This window comes from Triplophysa dalaica, chromosome 10 (genome assembly GCF_015846415.1).
Source record: "Triplophysa dalaica isolate WHDGS20190420 chromosome 10, ASM1584641v1, whole genome shotgun sequence".
In the NCBI taxonomy this organism is placed as follows: domain Eukaryota; kingdom Metazoa; phylum Chordata; class Actinopteri; order Cypriniformes; family Nemacheilidae; genus Triplophysa; species Triplophysa dalaica.
In genome coordinates, this window is record NC_079551.1 from 21,930,923 (window position 1) to 21,940,325 (window position 9,403).

General features: G+C 34.9%; 2 protein-coding genes across 2 annotated transcripts; both read left to right on the forward strand.

The window, feature by feature from the left end:
- The first annotated feature begins 1,893 nt into the window (after window positions 1–1,893).
- Window positions 1,894–2,849, forward strand: LOC130430434 (receptor-transporting protein 3-like). Its single transcript, XM_056759550.1, is given in 3 exon segments — window positions 1,894–2,106; window positions 2,325–2,488; window positions 2,491–2,849. Coding segments are annotated over 3 exon segments (483 nt in total). The 5' UTR covers window positions 1,894–1,963; the 3' UTR covers window positions 2,667–2,849.
- A 988-nt stretch (window positions 2,850–3,837) lies between these two features.
- Window positions 3,838–9,218, forward strand: LOC130430692 (5-hydroxytryptamine receptor 3C-like). Its single transcript, XM_056759833.1, has 8 exons — window positions 3,838–3,867; window positions 5,515–5,559; window positions 5,679–5,785; window positions 6,637–6,806; window positions 6,889–7,055; window positions 7,147–7,357; window positions 7,440–7,619; window positions 9,136–9,218. Exons 1-8 carry the CDS (start codon window positions 3,838–3,840, stop codon window positions 9,216–9,218), a joined length of 993 nt encoding a protein of 330 aa, XP_056615811.1.
- The last annotated feature ends 185 nt before the right edge of the window (window positions 9,219–9,403 follow it).

The following is a 9,403-nucleotide window of genomic DNA, read 5'->3' on the forward strand; positions in this document are numbered from 1 at the left end:
CCAAAAGCAAATTGAATGCACACTCCTTAACTCAATGGCCGTTTCTCAATTCCAAGAACCCAAAGAACAGACTTACGATCTCGTGGAGACCTGCAGGCAACCTTGCAAAAATGAATTCGGATGGACGTGCCGCAAAGACTTTTGGGACTTGGTGGGTTTTGTGTGTGCAAGTACAATGCACAATGCATATGCATCCTTATAATATGAAGAACAAATGCTGGTACTTTCATGCGTTCTCAGGTGATTTCTGGTTAGAAAACATCTTAGGGATTTCAGAAAAGTCTTATGTGTTGTTCTAATGTGTTAGATAGATATCGAAATAAATTGCAGAAATCTGAACTGCAAAAAATGTCCCAGATTACTTGAATTCACCCTAAATATCTTTGTGTGTTGGTGTATATTAGTCATGGACACTTCTTTCTTCCACTATTTCTTTGTTTTTCCCATACATAATATGTTTTTTTAAAATAACCTCTAGTAGAACATCCAATCATTTTATTTCTCCAGAATATTTGAATTTGTTTTGATGACAACATATTGATAGATCCAACTATGAGATATGGCTTGTAGGTCTAACAGATCTGAACTTTGAGTCCAGTTTCACTAGATCTCTCTCCGTCAGGAACAAATTACACCTGGAGATATCAACTCCGTTGTGAGTCAATCCTTTAACCCAACCACCAGGGAGATATAGGGATGAAGGGAAGAACAGCAGGCAGGAGACGAAGTGATGTTAAGTAATCAGAAGAATGATTCATTGAATACTCTGATGTCCGTTATTGCTCAGTCAAGCTCTGTCAAACTTCGTCTGACTACAGATTCAATGTGTTTTAACCATTCAAGATTACAGTATCAAAACATTGTTTTATGACATTATTATGAACCTTGACATGGAGACCAATGGATACTCATATCAGGATAATTCACAATACAACTCCCAACAAGGTTAAACAATAGGAAAGTAAGGAACAAATTAAACAAATAGAAGTGAATAATAAAATAAATGAAGGAATACATATGATAGATTTATATTGTAATAAATGAGATAAATGAAATAGAATAATCAAAATGAAATAAATCAAGAAACAAGTGTATGTTTCTATCCAGATCTATCAATATAATGCACTCAAATGGATCGAGACATGACAATTTCAGCAGAAAAAGCAATACAATACATAAATAATTCATTCCTATGTACTTCAAGTTATGCTTTGTGCAATGTAAAGAACATACATTTTATTATGATCAGTTTTTGTGTTTCCGAATAATATGTTTGATAATAAAAATCTTTCCTGCCATGGTGTTTCAGCGGTTTCAGGATAAATACCCTCTTTGTAGCCTACTTGTGTTCATGAGTGTTGGAACCGGACTTTGACTTTTGATGATGATGTAGAGAGAATGCAAGATTGATAATGATCACATATTGAGAATCAACAAATGATCAGCACTCTATTGCAACGACCCCACCCTAACAGGCCATTATAAAAGAGCATGACTAAATGCAAAGGCAAACAATCCACCCCATCCAAATGCAATTGTTATATATAAAACAATAGAGAATAATCCTGCATGACAAGATTACAAATACTTGGAACAGAACACAACATGCGAAAAAACAATAAAAGATTCATATCAGATACCATTCAATGTAACAGATGGATTACCTTGAAGGACTTCATCATCACCGTCTGCCTAATACAATTTTAACCAAATATTCTGTGTAAATTTCACCCAGTGGTTGGTTCTATCCCTCTTTGATCCTGCGCTGCCTTGCATAGATAAGATTATTTGGCTTTAGACTTTGGCGCAGGCCACCAGATTTTCAGGTTTGTTTGTCAGTTTCGGTTTCATTTCTTATGATTCGAGAGATCAGCTGTATATATAAGTGCATGAGCAAAGACCAAGCACTGCATCATTACTAACAGATCACTGAAAGAAGAAAACCTGTAAGGACTATCATGACATGGCAGAAAAATGGAACAATGCTATAAGGCAAAAGTCTACTGAGCTTCATGGACACACTTGGCATGTTGAATTTGATGACTCTATTACGCCAGATGGCACAGCTCCTGGATGGTACCAGTACATTTCTGGATCTTTCGCAGGGTAAGAACACAGATTAACAACAACAAAAAAGAATGATATTGAATACAAATCCTACAAGAGGATTTTGACGACTTAAAATAAAAATGTAGTTCTTAAAATTATTGCAGTTTCTTTTCCATGAAGCACAGATACTCATAAGAATGTAAAACTCAAATGCTAAAACGCAAAAGCAATAGCGAATGCATAAATGCAAATGTTTGTTTCACTTCCATTTGTAGGTTCACCTGTTCTCAGTGTGATAGATACTGGGGGTCTAAAAAAGTGCAGGTGATCTTCCATTTCCACCTGAACTCAGCAAGTAACCAGGGAACCATTAAGGTGCGACGCATTAAACAGGAATGTAATAGTTGTGATGAAGCTCAGATGGAGGAACCAGACTTCCGGAGGAAAACGTCGATGTGCTGGTCGAGAGACTGGTTACAAAGATTCGTATGAGATGCTACAAGGAAGACCTGGGTGACACCAACAGGGCCTCAAAAGGTTATGACAAAATAGAAGGACCTCATGAAAGTTCGCATTGTGAAGCCTGTCATCTTGGCATCTGCGGTCAGGCCAAATGAAACTGATGTCGTTTTCTGTTAAGACTTAAACTATATTTAAAAATGACATGTTGTTTTTAGTGTATGTTTTGGGTTGAACTAAATTAGGGTGAAATAATACTGTCATAACACTGTTTTAAAAAAATGTAATGTAACATAAACATATTGTAAAACATGAGATTAATTAAAATATTTTACCTCCTGGACTGAAAATTATTCACTACATGTGAATGTCTAAAATACATTACAGATTTTTTCCATTATTTTCAATTTGGCCGATTGATCATATGGCCTCGGGGTTGTGCAAATACATTCTGTTCATAAGGAAAAATATATTGGTCAGTTTTAATAAGGTTTTCTTAATGTCAGGACTATTTTAGGGGTCTTGGACAGACTATAATCTTGGTCATTTAAAGTGTATTCAAATATATTTCAAACTGTTTCCAACAGAATATTCCGAAAACAAAGATTAAGTTTTTGGGGAAAAATGTGAAATGTCATTTGTAAATTTTGAGCTGAACACTCATTCGTACAACCACCAGAGGGAGCCACCTCCAGAAAATTTAACTCCATTACCAAAAAGTTTCTTATGATATCATTTAGATCAATTTTTGATCATTCTGCCTAATCATTCTGTTTTTGGATTACTGTTTTGACCTTTTTGCATTGTCTATAGCTTATTAAAAATTAGTTATTGGAAATTAATAAAAAAGTGTCAGATCTTGAGCCTCTGAGGAAAACAAGCCCCCTTAAAAACGAACAACTTAGTAATGGCAAGCAAAGTTTTATGCCAAAGAGCTCCTCAATGTCACCTTTTTGAATGTGCATTCTGTTACTTTCCCAAAACAAAGATAATACATTAGTTATTATTAGATTCTGTGCTTCATTGATAAACTAATATTTGTTTAGTCTTAATGCAAATATAGCCCTGAATATGAAAATCAGCACGCTATACCACAGAAACCACCTGATGATTTGACTGAGGGTTTAAAGCATGCATATTGGGTTTTGCATGAAGCTTATGTTGCAATGAAATGTTAAGGTGCGAAGTTTCTGTCGGTTCAGGTTTGTGTAAGCAAATCAGTTTTGGTATATAGTTTGTGTGGATTCAAATGGACTGTCAGACCAGACATGATGAAACTGTGAGGTAAAAGATAAATTTTAGTTTGGAGTTGACTTTCTTAAGACACTAATGGCTGGAATACTGCATCCAATGCCACAGGTAATCCATCGTTTTAAAATATTTCCTAGTTTTTTCTATTATAATAATTTACTTTAACTCTGCAGTGTTTGAAATACTTTATTTTATTATAATAATTTTTTTTCTTTTAAAATTATAACTCTTATATATATTAGTAGTAAAAAAGACCAGGCTTATATAGTTTTATCAATTTAATGGATATATGGTGGTGGTGTTGAGGGTTAAATAAACTTATAGGGAAGAATTGACACAGAACTTGTATAGTTGTTACTTTTACAGATCACCACTGTGTTAATAAGCAATGGAATCAACAAGCATCTAAATCAAACTGATTTATTGAAGCATATTTTGTGACTCTTGACGTTATTATTATAGGCTGTTCAAGCGTTCCAGTTTATGATCTTCTGTCTCATCACACAGTGTAAGATGAAATTACTTTTGTTTTTGCAAATACAAGTGTGAATTTCAAGTCTAGAGACTGTTGGTCCTTTATTATATTATTATTTTACTTTTATTATTATAATTTTCATTATTTTCAGTATTATTTATAACAACAATATTATTATATAGCTTATGATACCTTCGTTGTTTGTTTTAGCTAGTACACCTTTATTGTTATTATTATTAATAATAATATAAATAATAATAAAAACTGTATAATTATATAGCTTATTGTACCTTGATTGTCTGTTTTCAAATATTCTGTGTATAGCTGCATTTCAAACAATGGAAATTGTAAAAAGAGCTTTAGAAATAAATGTAACTTATAATATCAATATTTTAAGACAATGCTTTACCATAGTTTGATAATGTCCCACTACCAATCGTCTCATGTCCTTAAAGTAACAAACAATTCTTAACTCACTTTGTCCATCAACAGGTTATTGCACACAGACATATTGACAATGCAATAGATAAGCTTATAATTGTTATTTGCACCTGATATTATGACGTTGATGTTAATTTTAATGTTAAGTGTTCTTCCAGCTTTATTAATAGAATCAGCAGAGACTGTTAACTGCTCCGAACCCACTACAGACTCACTTTTAAGTGCACTGAAGGAAAGCATCTTTGACAGAACTGAAATAAGGCCAGTTTTTAACTTGAGCACTCCAACCAACATCAATCTTAGTTTCATTCTTTATGGCATTTTAGACGTGGTAAGTTACATTCATTCTAATTCTTTCCAACAATAACTATGACCATTATGGCACGCATCATTAACATGAATTACACACTGGAGATTGCTCAAAGAGTTTAAACTAAGATAAACCATAGTGACATGAACATCTTGAGCTTTCAGAAGCATCCTCATTGGGTCTATATCAAAAAATAAAAATTATTAAAAACAACTTTTTTTTTCTTATATTTTCTTCACTTATTCTTTTACTATAATAGTCAAGTCATCAAAACTTTATGAGAACACAAATGTAACTAACGAATTATGTTAAATATGACAATTTTTTCCCAAAATGACTAAAAGGTATGATATATTTCTGCATCTTTAAAGTAGCCTGCTTTTTCTTTAATGTTTTTTTCCTTCTTATATCTTATTTAAAACATGTCAAAATAATTTCAGTCAGGACACACTTTAAATGAGAGTGTTATTTTTATTCAAACTTGTACTTGGATGTCACTTGTTTTCTGGACAATTTGTGACTTTTTTAGGATGAAAAAGCACAGAAGCTAAACACATTCCTCTGGGTGGATATAGTAAGTCCTACTGAAAACTTTTTTAAATAAGTATTATTCAGTACATATACTTTGATCATGTGTTTTGACCAGGCAATAATCTAAATGAAAACCATTAGTAATAAAATTGTTGTTTGTAGTCATGGCAGATTGAAGGGTTAAGCTGGGATCCTGTTGAATGTGGAACAGACAGAATCTCGCTGCCAAGAGAGGAACTGTGGATGCCTGATGTTGTCATTAATCAATTGTGAGTTACTGTATGAATAACTGGACCTGTGCCTCAATTTAATGTTTACATAGTGTGGACACATTTTCTATCTTATAAAACCCTAAATATTAGTCCCTTATATGTATTTTTATTTAAACAGCTGTTGTTAATGTACACAACACCACCAGTTTTATCATATTTTTTTTAATTTTCACATTACATATGATCACACAAGGGATGGACAACAAAACCAGTCTTATTTTTTGAAATTTACATTTTTACATCATCTGAAAGCTAAATAATTAAGCTTTCTATTGATGTATGGGTTGTTAAGGATAGGACAATATACGGCAGAGATACAACCGTTTATAACTGTGGAATCTGAGGGTGCAAGAAATCGAAACATTGAGAAAACCGCCTTTAAAGTTGTTAGCAGGCCATCCACTCAATATATTTAGGGTAGGAAATTTACAAAAAATGTCTTAATGGCATCAAAATATCTTTCCTTAATATCCGAATGATTTTTGGCATAAAAGAAAAATCGATAATTTTATCACGTACAATGTGTCACACTGTTTTACACACATACAATGTTACAATACTAAAAATGCTCCAGTGCTACTCAAGACTGGTTTTGTGATCCAGGGTCACATATAAGATAATGACCACAAATAAGCCAAGTGGCCGGTTTACTGTGTTTTACTTTAAAATAGTTTTCAAATTTTCTATACTTTTGACTGATAGTGATAATGCTCTCTGAGTACATTTTCTATGGCTAAATACTTGATTTTTAATGTCATTAAAAAACTAAATGATGTTTTGAATCAATATTAGGAAAAATAACATGACCTAATATCTTTACCTATATACTGCCATCTTTTACTTTAAAGCATTGATGAGAACAGAGTCCCAGAGACATATTACCTCTACGTGTATCATAACGGCAAGATATACGATAGTCTTCCATTTCATGTCATTAGTTCCTGTAACATGGACATCTACACGTTTCCATTTGATATTCAGAACTGCACATTCACCTTTAATTCATACCACCACATGGGTAAGTTTACTCAACTGAAGGGGAAATGTTCACGTATAACTTCCTGTGAGATGATCTCCAGTGTGTTTTCTCTTCATCTCAGTGATGGATCTTCAGTTGTTCTTTGCTGAACCAGTGGAGACAACATTTAAGAAATCCATGTCTGTGATGACTACCAAGGGAGAATGGGAGCTTGTCGACATGCGTGCTGAAAAACCTTCGGTACCTCCAGACGAAGCGAACAAGTCATTCGATGCACTTATTTACTACGTATGATCATTTAGCTATTGCAGAAAAAAGTCACGTGCGCTGTGTAAAATTTGGCATGGTTAAGTGCTCAATTCTGTTTCTTTTGCTTTAGATTGTCCTCAGGCGTCGAGCAAGTCTGTACATCGTGAACCTCTTGATTCCCAGTTGCTTCCTTATAGCTGTGGATTTGTTCAGTTTTCTTCTGCCGCCTCAGAACACGGATCGATCAGCTTTCAAAATGACGCTCATCTTGGGTTACACCGTATTCCTGCTGTTAATGAATGACCTGCTGCCTGTCACCGGAAACAGCTTACCTCTCATTAGTGTGTATTAAACCTTCAATGTACCTATAACTACTCAAACCTTTTGAAATTGTCTTTGTATTTATATTCAATGTCTTTTCAGATGCCTTCTTCTCTCTCTGCTTGGCGCTGATGGTGGCAAGTCTTCTAGAGACGATTTTTATCACTAATATTATGTGTGGGTCCAGTCGATACCCACCGTTACCTCAGTGGGTCAAGGTGCTTTTCCTAAACTACATCGCCAGACTTGTGTGGTTAAGTGACCAAAACTGTGATCTGGAAGGTGAGTCTTTACCAAACCTAATTTTGTTGAAACTGATATATTAAAGATAATTTCTTCTAAAGTCTTCCAAATTTTAAAGGGTACCTAACATATGGTTTTTAGGCCTTACTTTGGTTTATGGAGTGTCCAACAACAAGTTTATGTACTTACAATGTGTAAAAACACTATAATGTCGTAATAATAGGCAGTTATTCGTACCTTACTTCTTGACTGACTCTCAAATGATTCGTTCCGCGATTCATCCGTCTAGGCCCAGCCTACCCGCTAACCTTGTGTCATGTGATTTGTCAGATGGTGTAGTCTGTTGTTATTGGTCAAACTTGTTCATCATTTGTCGCAAATGGAACCCCACTACCATCATTACAGGAATACGGTTTTAATGTGATTGGATGTCATGTATATTATATGTGTAGAGATGGCGGCGATTTTACCGTACCAATTTGAGCCCTGAGTCTGATGAGGAAGCATCAGAAGACGCTAATCCACAACAAACTCCACCACGACTGGAGCAGGATGTTTGTCAGGGGCAAGTGACAACTCTTGTCATAAAAACTCCCAGTGTGACAACATGCATGTTGTGCTTTTGCTCATCAATGAAATAAAAAATGTTTTTTTTCTTAAAATACTGTTAATACGTTAGTAATACTATTATGTACTATTACTGTGCGTTGTCATGGTAGATAGAGCATTTCCGAAAGTAGACGTTATGAAAAATGATTGTAGTATCACCCAAATATATCTATATAGGTGCACGTGCGGCAAATGTGTCAAAATGCAAAGTTAATAGCCAGATAAACAAACTGTAACACCCCAGAAATAAAGGTACATGCTAATGTTAGCGTTATATGCATTAGCTAAACACAGACATAAGGTACGACAATATTTCTTGAAGTTAAGACAAAATCAATCGTCACACTTACAGGTTTGGATTCGGTGGAGCTTACAGGTCCAAATAGAGTTGGTATTGCCCCCTCTTTCAAGGATCGTCGTTTCACATACACTGCATTGAACGCTTATTAAAGCAATCTTCGGTGAAATGACGTGGGGTTGTAACCCTGGGGTTATACTCCTTTGGTATCGTTTGAAAAATGAATTGTAACCTTTTTTCCCTCAGACGTTCTTCCTTTGGTAGTTGAAATAAGACAGACTTAGTTTCACACCGTAGAACACAGGCTCTAGACATGATACACACGCATCACGAACGAGCGACAGTGTTTGGGGGAGGAGAAATAAGCTTTCGCATCAGTCTCAGCAGAACGTAGGCGGGGACTATGTATAGTGACGTAGATATGCGGGTGAACTATTCCAAGTCTCGTTTGTGTGTTTCAGAGTCGACTCCCATTTTTACAAGCAAATAACTTTGTTATTTATTCACCTTCGGACTTACAACCTGGCAGACACTTACTTTCAAACACAGCAACATAACAGACTGCATGAAATGTCATTTTCATGATCTCATGTTACGTACTCTTTAAAGCGAATTCATGTCAAGTTCTCTTTTACCTGCAGAGTACAGAAATGAGACCAGTCGCTTTGTTCCTGTTAAAATCCCAAAGACTGAAGTCGTCCACACGACTCCACCCAACATTCAAAAACTGAAAAAGATAAGCCAAGAGTTACTCTCCATCCGTCAACAGGTCGATGGACATTTTAATAGCAATAAGACTGAAGATGAGTGGGTGCATTTGGGTCAAGTCATCGACCGCTTTCTTTTTATTCTGTATGTTATCTTTATTGTGGTCAGTTTTATCACTATTATGGTATACTGGATGTATTGGTACAAT